General features: G+C 49.5%; 1 protein-coding gene across 1 annotated transcript in view; it reads left to right on the forward strand.

The window, feature by feature from the left end:
* ITGA9 (integrin subunit alpha 9) overlaps window positions 1-13859 on the forward strand; it is a 242502-nt gene that overhangs the window by 200304 nt on the left and 28339 nt on the right. Inside the window, exons 24-25 of the mRNA XM_036431802.2 lie at window positions 9893-10018; window positions 12479-12598. Of these exons, the coding sequence (XP_036287695.1) occupies window positions 9893-10018; window positions 12479-12598 (246 nt within the window). The remainder of the gene's footprint in view (window positions 1-9892; window positions 10019-12478; window positions 12599-13859) is intronic.

Raw genomic sequence — 13859 nt, forward strand, 5'->3', positions numbered from 1 at the left:
CACAGTTATCACAGTTCACCTTTTGTTGAATGGGAAATTGAATTCTTATTTATCCCTTGAGTAGAAAACATCTTAGGTTGGCCTCATGAGCTGTTTGGTATCATTTCTCAATTATTTTATGAATATTACTAGAGGTGCAGTACACTGGTGGAGTCCCTGGGCCTGGCCTGGGGGGATCGGGCCGAAATCGGCTCTCCGACATCCCCTGAGGGGTCCTGGATTGTGAGAGCACAGGCCAGGCTGAGGGACCCCACCGGTGCATGATCGGGGCCAGGGAGGGACCATAGAAGGGTTCCAAGGCGTGTCCTGCCCATCTCACCCAGTCCCAATCAGCTGGACCCTAGCAGCAAGCCAACCTACCAGTCGGAGCATCTGCCCCCTGGTGGTCAGTGCGTGTCATCGAATGGTCAAACAAAGGGTTGGACACTTAGCACATTAGGCTTTTATTATATAGGATTTTTACTTCAAACCTTGGAGTTCTAAAATTAATGTCACCAGAGCCACTGGGGTCAATGGCCAGCCTCCCATGGCAGAAAGGGAACTGTGTCTTCTGATGCCTTGAAATGAGCAAAGGAGGCATGCAAAACATTCTCTGGGTTTTCAAAGTCAAGGGGCATGTGAATTCAGAGGGACAGGTGGCCAGGCAGGGGGCGGGTCATGTTTACCCAGTTGCCATCAGCTGCAGTGGGTGTAACACGAGATGGAAAAGAGGCCCAAGGATGTAACCAAGAACATAAATCCCGTGATTAGCAGATAAATGTCAGTTAACAGGAAACATGTGTTTTCAGAGAGTGAATCTATGCCCCCTTTCATCCAAGTCACTTCAACAAACAGAGCTTAGATCCGCTTCACCCGAGACCCACGCTGGCGAGGATGCCCAGCCTGCTCCACAGAAACCACTGAGTTGTCGCTGAGTGGGTTCCTCTGCTGATCGAATCTTCCCATTTTTCTTTCCTTGGATGTGAGTGCATTCAAGGCAGTGATGCACTCTGAACTCGATTCACAGACAAATTGGTGACCTTTCCCATCCCCAGAACCCAACCAACCAGAGCAGTGGTCTGCAAACAGCGGCTTGAGAGCCTCATGTGGCTCTTTGGCCCCTTGCGTGTGGCTCTTCCACAAAATACCACGTGCGGGCGCGCACGTACAGTGCGATTGAAACTTCGTGGCCCATGCGCAGAAGTCGGTTTTCGGCTCTCAAAAGAAATTTCACTCGTTGTACAGTTGATATTTGGCTCTGTTGACTAATGAGTTTGCTGACCACTGAGCCAGAATACAGCCATGGAATGGGCCAGTAGAAAGAGGGCATCTATGCCTTAGCTTGTTGGAAATATATCACTAGGACCACAGGTCCCAGGTAGAAAGTGGTTCCTCTGTTTGAGCCACATTGATCACGTCTGGGTAACTGGCTCCTCCTAAGATTCACCTGCAAGGCCCTCCCCCAGGTCCAGGGCCCCCTCTCCTGCCTCATTCCAGACCACTACGACCCAACATTCACCCAATGCTTTAGCCAGGTTGAACTCTAGGCTCTCTAGACTTCACTCTATTGTTTGTGCCTCCATGTTTTCTGCATATGCTGTTCCTCTCTGCCTGGAATTACCTTCCCCCCTTCTCTCTTCACTCTCCAAAAGTTTCTTTTTCATCCTCCAAGGTCCACCAGAAGTGCCACCTCCCAATCAGACATGTAGATCATGACAGGGGCTGACTTGCGGGTAGAGGGAGAAATTTATAATCACAATAGGAGCTCTGCTCTGAGGTCTGTTGAAAAGATAAACCATAAGATGCTGGTCCAGGCCCCGGCTGGGTGGCTCAGTTGATTAGAACATCGTCCATACACCAAAATGTTGCTGGTTTGATTCCTGGTCAGGGCATATAAGGGAGGCAAACCAATCGATGTTTCTCTCACTCTCTCTCCCTTCCTCTCTAAAATCAATAAACATATCATCCGGTGAAGATTTTAAAAAAAAGAAAAAAGAAAAAGATGATCCAGGTGTGGTTGGGACAGAGGGCATTCAGCCAGGGTGCGAGGAAGGTGGAGCAGGACTGTGATCATCCTGCCGGGGATTTTGGAGATGAAGCTCATATATCCAGGGCCAACGCTGACAGGTACAAGACAGGTTACTTAACGTCTGTGAGCCTGAGTGTTCTTAGCTCTAAACTGGGAGTGGAAAATGAGGGAACCAGATGTTCCGGTTTGCCTGCCACTGACCTATGTCTCTAGCACGCTCTTCTGTCTGGTTGACTCCCCCACTTCACTCTCAGAAATGTCTCCGTTTGGACAATAAACTATATGATCACCCTACTGATAGCAGTGCCCTCTGCCCATGGCTGTTTTTAAGGGTTCGGTGTATGCCCAGAGCACTTAAAATAGTAGCAAAATAGTAGCTAGTGTTAGCTGGTGTTCGTTCTATTTGTATTTGAACTTAGTATAGAGATGAGAATTGGTTTCCTTGGAACGTGAGACCTAGAAAACAGATGGGAGGACTCTGGTGTCCCTCCAGTCTTCAGGCCCAGGGGCAGACACTGTGTTAAGGCTGCTCTGAACTGGGGTCCTGGGAAGATCTGTGTGCCCCCCCCCATCTCTCTCTCTCTCTCTCTCTCTCTCTCTCTCTCTCTCTCTCTCTCTCTCTCTCTCTCTCACTTTAGGTCAGCAAACAACTCTTGAGGCTACAACATGGAAATTCCATTTCCTCTAACCCTGTTATCAGACCACCGCAGCCTGGAGAGTCTTTAGCAAAAGCTCTAGATGTTCCTTCAAATCATAACATTTGAAACAATGCGGGGATTCTCTTTTTCGGTATCACACCCTGATTCATCCTTTGAACCCAGTGTTTCATGAAACGAGGCTCTGCCAGACCACCTGGAGCGTGCACACCACCCTTAGGCCCGGTCCTTCTGACCCAAAGGCTCCCCCCCAACGGAGGCTGGCCTGGACCCTGCCACCAAGGGAAGTCCACACACACACACACACACACACACACACACACACACACACCGGGCTCCCAACAAGCTCCCGAGTCACCATTATCTCTTGGCTTCCACTTGCACAATGTTTTCCTTGGGGTTGGGACAAGGGAATCGGGGGGAGGGACCAACTGCCGACAGAAAACCCTCAATAGCCGCCTTCGCCGAATGCAGCCGTGACCCTGAACCCCGCATCGCCTTGGCCTTTTCTGGGTGTTTGTGAAGCCCTTTTAGTCACATTCCCACAGACATGATTGTCTTCCAGCCCCCAGGGGTCGTGGAAGATAAGCAGCCGTGTCGTGGGAAGCATTTGGACTCACGGAGTCTGGAAAATAGATGAGCGGTGAGCGGGCAGAGATGAGCAGGGAGCAATGGCCACAGATCCCTTGGCCAGACAAGGAAACGAGGCCGTTAGACATTGGCACCGTGGTGCTTGGATGGTCTGCAGAACAAGAAGAAGGCATTACCGCCCCTGACTTTGGGCAAAGAGGCTGGTTAGAGCCAACCTGTGTGTTGGGGGAGGGGAGGCGGTCAGCAATTGCTTACCTATTTAATGTGAGGTTAGGTGACCCCATCTGTTCGGTTCCCCGTCAGGGCACACGCCCGGGTTGTGGGCTCCGTCCCCAGTAGGGGGCGTGCAGGAGGCGTCCCGTCGATGTTTTGCTCTCACATGCATGTTTCTCTCTCTCCCTTCATCTCTGTGTAAAAACCCATCTTTTATTTTTTTTATTTATTTTTTTAAACATTTATTTATTTTTATATATTTTATTGATTTTCCCCCCTCCCTCCCACACATCCCCTCCCTCCCCAGAGTTTTATGTCCATTGGTTGTACTTATATGCATGGATACAAGTCCTTCAGTTGATCTATTATCTCCCCCAGATCCTCCTCCCCTCCCCGCTGAAATCTGCTTGTTGCTTTACTGTCTCTGTATCTATCTTTTGGTTCATCAGTTTATAATGAACTTTATTATCCACAAATGAGTGAGGTCATGTGGTGTTTCTCTTTCATTGATTGGCTTATTTCACTCAGCATGATGTTCTCCAATTCCATCCAGGTTGCTGCAAATGATGAGAATTCCTTCTTTTTTATGGCAGCATAGTATTCCATTGTGTAGATGTACCATAGTTTTTGGATCCAATCATCTGCTGACGGGCACCTAGGCTGTTTCCAAATTCTGGCTATTGTAGATTGTGCTGCTATGAACATAGGGGTGCATATATCCTTTCTGATTGGTGTTTCTAGTTTCTTGGAATATATTCCTAGGAGTGGGATTACTGGATCAAATGGGAGTTCCATTTTCAGTTTTTTGAGGAAATTCCACACTGTTCTCCACAGTGGTTGCACCAGTCTGCATTCCCACCAGCAGTGCACGAGAGTTCCTTTTTCTCCGCAACCTCGCCAACACTTGTCGAAAAAACCCATCTTTTAAAAATGCACGGATAGGCCAAGACTGGTTTGGCTCAGTGGATAGAGTGTCTGCCTGTGGACTGAAGGGGTCCCAGGTTCGATTCCGGTCAAGGGCATGTACGTTGGTTGTGGGCACATCTCCAGTAGGGAGTGTGCAGGAGGCAGCTGATCGATGATTCTCTCTCATCGATGTTTCTAACTCTCTATCCTTCTCTCTTCCTCTCTGTAAAAAAATCAATAAAATATATATATATATTTTAAATGCACGGATAGTCCTCAAAGCGTGGAATTAGCAACCAAGGCCCACCTTCGTGACTGCATAGGCCACCACCCTCATTTTACACCTGAGGAAACTGAGGCCCCGGAGACCCGAATGGCACAGCAGTTAGGAGGCAGAGCAAGGCTGAGGCCTAGGACCATTGAGTGTTCATCAGGGCTGTCTGTGCCATATGGGACTCCGTAGTGGTGCCACTTACACCCACAACCAATAACATGACCGTGATGAGTCATGGAATTCGGGGCCTCTGGTCCCTTATCTGATAGCTGAGGCCTCGGGTCTACATGACTTTGGAGCTGCCTTCCAGAAACAACATTCCAGGATGCTCTGTTCCCCTTCCCACCCAGGACGTGGGGTGGCCTGGACTCCCGGCCAGCAGGCAACTTTTATCTCCATGGTCTAAGCAAGAGTCTTTTTTTTCCTTTTTTCTCTCCACATCCCCCTGCCCCCCAGCAGCAGACCTAGGTCACAGTGGAGGACTCTTAAAGATTTCCAGGCTTCTAGGCTACTGGTTCCTTCCTTGTAACCAAGGTCAAAATAGGAAGGGATGGCTTCCCTCTGCCCCCAGGCCTCCGTGACTGTCACCCAGCCCCAGCCTTATTCTCCATATCTGAGAGAGAAAGGTGGATGCAAGCAGATCTCTGGAGCCAGATGGCCTGCACCCCAGCCCTGCTCTGCCACCTGCCATAGGGGCGGGCGGGGGGGGGGGGGGGGGGGGGGGGGGGGCGAGGCTCGGCGCGGAGCACGCCACTGCCTCTGGCAGTCATCTGGCCTCCCCTGGCCTCTTGGTGGGGATACTAACTCGCCTGGTGGGAGTGAGGACAGGATGAGTTCGTTTGTGTAAAACACTCAGAGCCTGGCACGCAGTAGGGTTGCACAGTGCTGGGTATCACTGAGGCTGTCACATAGTGTATCTCATACCCATAGAAACATGCTTCCCCTCAGTGGCCCTGGCCGCGGACTGCCGCTCCGTTTTAGCCGAGGGAACGTCACAAGAGGGTCCGGGGTCTGAATCAGACCCGGCAACCATCCGCCTCCCTTTGAAAGCGGACCACCCGGAACCTCCCGGGAAAAACAAAACAGAAAAACACACGCCGCCTTCCCGATTGAAGAGAGGCCCACGTAACCACAGTTGGGAGCACAACTGGCTGAGATTTCCATCCGCCACTAACTCAGGCTCGGCTTCCCTTCTCCAGATGCCCCCGGGGGCCGGTCAGATGTCACATCCATCACATCATGTCGCCGTCATCGCCCTGTTCCCAGGCCGCCCCGGAGCCTCCCGGGGCAGGAAGGGAACATGAGGTTCAGAGCCAGGCCTCTGCCCTGCGGCCTCGGGTTGTTCCTCACCCCCTCGCCCCGCCGAGCCCAGCTCCCTGCCCTCTGGGGACAGTGGCGCCAGGACTCCCCCGAAGCACGTTGGCAAAACTGGCTGGTGTGGGGCTCTGCTCCCACACTTTCTGCCCTGGGTTAGAAACCCAAAGCGCCGATTTGCAGAGCCGGGGGAGCTCCGCCCGCTCCGCCTCCCCGATTGTAATTAGGACGATGCATCCCTCAAGACTCAGGCCTTCTGTTCCCCTGAGCCCGGACCGAATGTGTCTGGGAGGCCGGGCCTGATGGTCTCGGCAGAGGAGTGTAGGCCACAGGTGGAGGGGGACCATTTTCCGTGGCCGAGCAGCCGCTGTCCACTCCGGAAGACCCACACGCTTCTCAGGGGGAAAAGTGATTCAATTCAGAACGTGAGCACACGACTCAAATGCTCAAAGGCTCCTCGAGCAACATGTTTTTCATCTGCGACGTGCTATGACGCCTAGAGAGCAGCCCCCAAATAAGCCCATCACCCACTCCCCTAATTGAGGTGAACTGAACAAACTTTTGTGGCCGACTTCATAGAAATCAAAACTGTGCTGGCCTTTCAGGGGACGGGGACGGGGACGTCGGGGGGGGGGGGGGGGGGGAGATTAACTTTGGGAAGGGGCCAGAGGGAACTTTCTGGAAGGATGGACATGTCCTCTGTCTTCATTGTGGTGGTAGTTATGTGGGTGATTTCATTTGTCCAAATTCATCAAACTGCACCCATAAGATACAGTTGGTTGAGCATCGTTCCTGTGCACCAAAAGGTTGCCAGTTCGATTCCTGGTCAGGGCATATGCCTGGGTTTCAGTTTGGATCCCTGGTCAGAGCACATTTGGAAGGCAGCTTATCTCTCCCTCTTCTCTCCCTCTTCTCTCTCTCTCTCTCTCTCTCTCTCTCTCTCTCTCTCTCTCTCCTTCCCCTCCCTCTCTCTCTTCCTCTCTCTAAGCATGTCCTCAGGTAAGGATTAGAAAAAATAATTTTTTTAAAGATCTCTGCACTTTAGTAAATTTTACCTCAGTGAAAAGATATAATAATGAGTTCAACAATATCTACTTAATAACATTGTGCCTACCGTAATCCTCCCTTATTTGTGGTTTGACTTTCCGCGGTTTTAGTTACCCACGTGGTCCACCATATTCCAGAAATATTAAATGGGAAAATTCAGAAGTAAACAATTCATACGTTTTAAAATGCACACGGCTCTGGATAGCGTGATCCAATCCTGAGCCGTCCAGCTCCATTCCGCCCGGGACATGAGTCACCCCTTTGCCTAGTGCCATGGTCGGCGAACCGCCGCTCACGAGCCACATGCGGCTCTTTGGCCCCTTGAGTGTGGCTCTTCCACAAAATGCCACTCATGTTCAGTGCGATTGAAACTTTATGGCCCAGGCAGGCGCAGAAGTTGGTTTTCGGCCTGCGTGAGTCTATGTTGAAGAAGTGGTTCTAACGCCAAGCCACACCCAAGGGGCCAAAGAGCCGCAGGTGGATCGCGAGCCGCAGTTTGCCGACCACTGGCCTGGCGTATCCACACTGCCTATGTCATCCGCCTGTAAGTCACTAGCAGCCGTCTTGGTTATTAGATCGACTGTCCTGGTGTCGTGGTGCTGTGTTCGAGTCCCCCTTATATAATCATGGCCCCAGAGCACAAGTGTAGTGCTGCTGGCGATTCAGGTGTGCCAACGAAAAGTCGGAAAGTGCTTCCTTTAAGTGAAAGGTAGGTATGTAAAGGAAAAAGCATAGCGTATACAGGATTCGGTACCATCCACAGCCTCAGGCATCCACGGGGGGTGTTTGGAATTTATCCCCCATGGATAAAGAGGGACTGCTGTACTTAAAATTACAATATATATGAGTAATATATTGCCCTGGCCAGTGTTACTCAGTGGTTAGAGTGTTTCACTGTGCACCCAAGGGCACGTACCTGGGTTATAGGTTTGATTCCCAGCCCTGGTCGGGATGTGTACGGGAGGCAGCCAATTATTGTGTGTCTCTCTCACATCCATGTTTTTTCTCTCTCTCACATCAGTGTTTCTCTAAAAATCAATGGGAAAAATATCCTCAGGTGAGAATAAAAAACAACCACGAAAAAGAATAGCATTCATTTATACCACCCTTCCCATCCACACATCTCACAGATGTTATGTCCTTTTACATCTTTGAAGATTGGTGCCCATCACTAAGCCGCTTGTTAGCTGACAGTTTTCCAGAGCCTGCCTTCTTTGGTTTGTCCAGTTTGCTTGAGATACACAGCATTGTGGGCCCGGGTTTAGTGCTGACACGTCACTGAGAGACACCCCATCTGTAGTACATTGCAGCACTGTGTTCCTCGTTTGTCTGAGAAGTAATTACTGACGATCCGCATTAGGTAAGCCACTCGTGTTTTGCTCTCTGAAATGAGCTTTCCAATATCCATCCCAGCTTACACCAATGGCACCAAGGAATGATCGCCAAATGTGTATTACATCCCATGGCTTCCTTCCCATTCCTTCCCCCAGTGACTTCTGAGAGCATCCAAAACCAACTGGTGGAAACATTTCAGGCCGGTGTATCTTCCCAGATTTTGTGGTTCCAATAAAGAAATTGAGAAAATACCGAATTATGAGATACTTTTAAAGAATCATAAGCCATAAACGGTGAGGTATTTGTAAAGGCAACACTCTTTTCTAATAATCTGCTAGAGGAAATATATCTTCATCTCATTTATGTTCAGGCCTGTACTACAAAGTAAATCCTGGCAGATATCTTCAGACCAAAGGTAAAGTAGAGATTAATTTAGCAAATGTTGGGGTCTTTATTAAAAGTTCATTATTAAAAGATGAACACTGTTAGCTTACAATAGAAGTTTCTTTATGTAAACATTTTAAACAAAACCTACCATGAAAGAGAATCAATTTTTTATTCAATAAAAAATTATTCAATAAATTCAAACCATACACTGTATCACACTGCAGGGCATTAGAGATAGGAGAGTTTAAACAGATGCTTCTGGTTATGGTGTGAAATTGTAATCACAATCCTAAATTATGAGCTGTTAATTATTAATTTTGATACTTGGCCTTAAGCTTCAACCAGGGCGATATGATACTAGATAAAGACCTTGTTGTTGTTGTTGTTGTTGTTGTTTCCAGCAACTCCTCAACATAGACATTAAAAATAACTTTGTTCTCAGAGAAAACAAAAATGTACACCTTTGTTTGGGGTTATTGTTTTTTTGGTTGGTTTGGTTTTGGTTTCAATGTTCTGTTGCTCAGCACCATTGCTGTTGCTGCCAGAAGCAAAATCAGGTAACTTGCCAATGGCTCTCTGGGCATGTCAGCTCCTGTGTGGCTCAGTGCAGTGGCTGTGAGACTTGAGAGGGTTGTACAGCACTCTAGGGGTTCCATGGAACACAGTTTGAAAACCTCTGGCAGTGGGCTGCCCATAAAGGTAGGGTTTCAGAAGACCTGGGTTCAGAACCAGTATTCTGGACTCAGTGATTGTTTGGCAAGTACCTTAACCTGAGTCTCCTTTTCCTCCGGACAAATCTCTCTTGGGGTTGTAAAAGCGCTTGTAACTGTGCCTTGGAAACCACGAGCAGTAGGTCTGTTCCTTGAGACCGTCTATTTCCTCGGCACATGTCATTCGCATGTTGAGGGCCATCTCCTCTCAATTAGTTAAGGATGAGAGCCACACTTTCTGTTGTTTGGTCATGTTGATGCTACTGCCTCTGCCTCGCAGCTTCCCCCCCCCCCCAATTCCCCCCCCCCAACCTCCGCGGCTGTCCACCGGATCATGGACAAGGGGGTGGTTGCCTTTGGACTTGGCTGCTGCCGCCTCTACAGTAAGAGACTCGACGCTCACGATCCATTCTTGGGCGGAGCGCTCTGACAGAGGCCTTTCCCTTTTCAGGTGGGCCAGGAGAAGGGGAACTGCTCCTTCCAGAAGAACCCGACCCCCTGCATCATCCCCCAAGAGCAAGAGAATATCTTCCACACCATCTTCGCGTTCTTCACCAAGTCCGGGAGGAAAGTCCTGGTGAGAACCTGCTTTCTGGATGGGTCCCCGTGGGGGGTCCTCCCGAGGAAGGCGGCCTGAGAGGAGGGTTCTGGCTGGCACACCCGCCTCATTCCCCAAATCTGGCTTTCATCAGTCGTCTTCGAAAGTCACACGGAGTTGTGGTCAGCTCCTGTTTCTCAGCCTGAGGTTTCCATCAAAGGGTGCGGTTGACATTTCGAGTCCCATGGCCCGGCCAAGGGAAAGCCTTTGCAACCCACCACCCACATACAAAGTAGTAAGTCTCTCCATGGAGTAGGGGTCTAATCCAGAGGGACGCTCCTTATACAGTCACTTTGGAAAACTGCTGGGCAGCGTCTGTGAAAGCGAAATATATTTGTATCCTGTGACCCAGGAATTCCTCTCCCAGGTATATCCCCTAGAGAAATGAGTACCTGTGTCCCCCAAAAGTAAGGTGACCAGATGTCCCACTTTTGGCAGGACAGTCTCGATTTTTAATAATTTGTCCCACATCCCTCAGCATTAAAAAAAAAAAAGTCCCTGCCGAAACCGGTTTGGCTCAATGGATAGAGCGTCGGCTTGGGGACTGAAAGGTCCTGGGTTCAATTCTGGTCAAGGGCATGTACCTTGGTTGTGGGCCTATCCCCAGTAGTGGGTGTGCAAGAGGCAGCTGATCGATGACTCTCTCATCTATGTTTCTAACTCTCTATCCCTCTCCCTTCCTCTCTGTACAAAAATCAATAAAATATATTAAAAATAAATAAATAAATAAATTTTTTTAAAAGTCCCGATTCTTTCCAAAAGAAAAATTGTTTAAAATTGGGACCGTCCCGCCAAAAGCGGGACATCTGGTCACCTTACCCAAAAGGCATGGACGAGAAGCACCATCATTTTATCATAGCCGAACGCTGGGAACAGACCAGACGTCCCTAGGCAGGAGAGTGTGTGGACAATTCGTGGTGTTGCTGTCCACCGGAGTAATATGAGCAATAGAAACTGCTGCACGCACAGCACGAATGACTCTCCTACGCATGGTATTTGTGTGGCAGAGCTGGAGACCAAAGGGCATAGATGCCACAGACATGAAGTTTAGCAAGAGCAAAACTGTCAGTGGCGATGGAGGTCAGGGTCGTGGTTACTCTCGGAGGAATAGCCATAGGAGGGGGCCTGAGAGAACCTGCTTGGGTGCTGGACATGGTCTACCTCTTTTTTTTTTTTTCTTTTTAACCTATTTTGTTGATTTTTTACAGAGAGGAAGGGAGAGAGATAGAGAGCTAGAAACGTTGATGAGAGAGATACATCTACCAACTGCCTCCTGCACACCCCCTACCGGGAATGTGCCCGCAACCAAGGTACATGCCCTTGCCCGGAATCGAACCTGGGACCTTTCAGTCCGCAGACTGACGCTCTATCCACTGAGCCAGACCGGTTTCGGCCATGGTCTACCTCTTGATCTGGGTAGGAACACAGGTGAAAATACATCCAGATGGACCCTTCTGGTGCAACCTGTTTGCTGTTTGTAAACTATACCCTCATTTTTTGTGCCTTTAAAGCAGAGTCCTCTTCCCCTGTATCTTTGGTCCCGTCTCTGTAGCTTCTTTTTCCAGCCTAGACATCTCTCACGCGCATTCCTGTCCCTGTAGAAGCTGTTTGCCCCTTGGAATGCTGGGTGTGTGGGTTTTTTTTTACTTCCCTAGGGCTGATGATACATGTATTTTCTAAAACACTTAGAATTATTAGGAGTAATGTTATCTAGCGAGTAACTGGTGCTACTCTGTACTGGGCTGAACATTTTACCCCCCCCCCCCCCCCCCCATGAAGCATCATAAAGGTATGTGTGTACATTTTGGACCCTACAGTACAAAAGAAAACCTATATTCCAAATTTAAGTTACAAAGGAGAGTTCTTCTTTTGTAACTTAAATTTGGAATATAGGTGTGGGTTTTTTTTTTGGTGATTCACATATTGTCTTGATCCAACATGTGTTTTTCTTTGGTCCTGTGTTTTCTTGAGTCATATGACTCCTTCACCCTCGAGTCTGCCTGCCCTCCCTAAAAACAGGGGTGTGAACGTGTATTTGCCGCTGCACAGGCAGATATTCCATAATGTAGGATATACATCTTGTGTTCAGTTCTCATAAGAAAAAAATTGCTTTCAGAATATGTACATGTGTTTGCTTTTAAAAAAAAAAAAATTCTTTCTTTCTTGCAAACTCCCATTTTTTAGTAACCCGTGGGCTGCCTTCTCCCAGTGGCTTGCCTTGAAGGCCTGTTCTGGTGCCCACTGGGCAGGAAATCCCTCCATTGCCCTCTGGTGGCAGAAAGGAAGGATCGCATCTTCCCGTGCCATTCCTCTGCCTGGCGTGGCCCTCGTCACCTTCACCGGATAGAAGCATGTGGAGCCTTCTGCTCCTCCGTCAACTGTCGTGCATCTGTCTTTGCTCTCGCTGCCATTTGCCAGCCCTCTGCTTTCTCTTCTCAGGACTGCGAGAAGCCAGGAATCCCTTGCCTGACGATGCACTGCAACCTGAGCGCCCTTGCTAAAGAGGAAAGCCGGGCTATCGACATCTACATGCTGCTCAACACAGAGATACTGAAGAAGGTATGTCCTGAGCCCCTGCGCCCACGAGATTCACGGAAAAGCATCCGGATGGGTTTCTCCCTTCCACAACGCTCTCGGCCGGTACCCGTGGGAATGCTGCCGGAGGATGCTGGGGGGGAAACACGAGGCTCGAGGCTCGCTATGCAAAGTGTGGGCCAAGGATCCGCAGAAGCACCTTCCCGGGCAGCTGGTTAGCCATGCGGAGTCTTGGACTCCACCTCACATCTGCTGAGTCAGCATCTTCTTTCTTTCTTTTCTTTCTTCTTCTTTTTTTTTTAATGTATATTTCTTTATTGATTTCAGACAGGAAGGAAAGAGGGAGAAAGAGATAGAAACATCAATGATGTGAGAGAATCATTGATCGGCTGCCTCTTATACCCCCCAACTGGGGACTGAGCCTGAAACCCAGGCATGTACCCTTGGCCGGAATCGAACCCGGGACCCTCAGTCTGCAGGCTGGTGCTCTACCCACTGAACCAAACTGGCTAGGGCATCACCTTCGTTTTAACAAGCTTCTTGGCCCGCACGTTGTCCTCTGGCTTCCGCTTGTGTCTGAGCCACCCGGAGACCTCGACCTCGTGAAAACGCAGGTCCCTGGGGGCGGAGCCTGAGATGCTGTCCTTCCGACAAGTTCCCTGGGGATGCTGAGGCTGTGGGTCTGGGGACCACATGTTACACAAGGGGTTGGCACACCGCCTCTGTAAAGGGCCGATAGTAAATATTTGAGACCTGTAGGGCCATACGGCCTCTGGCCTCTGCTCCCCTCTGCCAGGGTGTTACGAGTGCGGCCACAGGCGGTACTCAGCCAAGTGGTGTGGCTGGGGTCCAGGCAAAGGGCGGAGTTTGGCCCGCGGGTTGCAGTCTGTGACCCGGTTTAGATGCCACCTTGCTTCAGGGAAGTCCAACTTTTGAACCTCAAGTCGCTTTGCTATTGTGACTTTATCAAAAAGTGGCTCATAGCCCGGCCAGTGTGGTTCGGCGATGGAGCATCGACCTATGAACCATGAGGTCTTGGTTCAATTGCCTGGGTTGTGGGCTCGATCCCCAGAGGGTGGGCATGCAGGAGGCAGCCAGTGAATGATTCTCTCTCATCACTGATGTACTCTCTCTCTTTCCCCCTCCCTTCCTCTCTGAAATCAATACAAATATATATATATGTGTGTGTGTGTGTGTGTGTGTGTATTTATTTTAAGTTCATAAAAAAAACAAACCTCAGTCAGTGAATCACTGGCCCTTTAAAGAAAAAATCATACAAATTCAC

The sequence above is a fragment of the Pipistrellus kuhlii genome, unplaced genomic scaffold (genome assembly GCF_014108245.1).
Source record: "Pipistrellus kuhlii isolate mPipKuh1 unplaced genomic scaffold, mPipKuh1.p scaffold_m20_p_11, whole genome shotgun sequence".
Taxonomy (NCBI): domain Eukaryota; kingdom Metazoa; phylum Chordata; class Mammalia; order Chiroptera; family Vespertilionidae; genus Pipistrellus; species Pipistrellus kuhlii.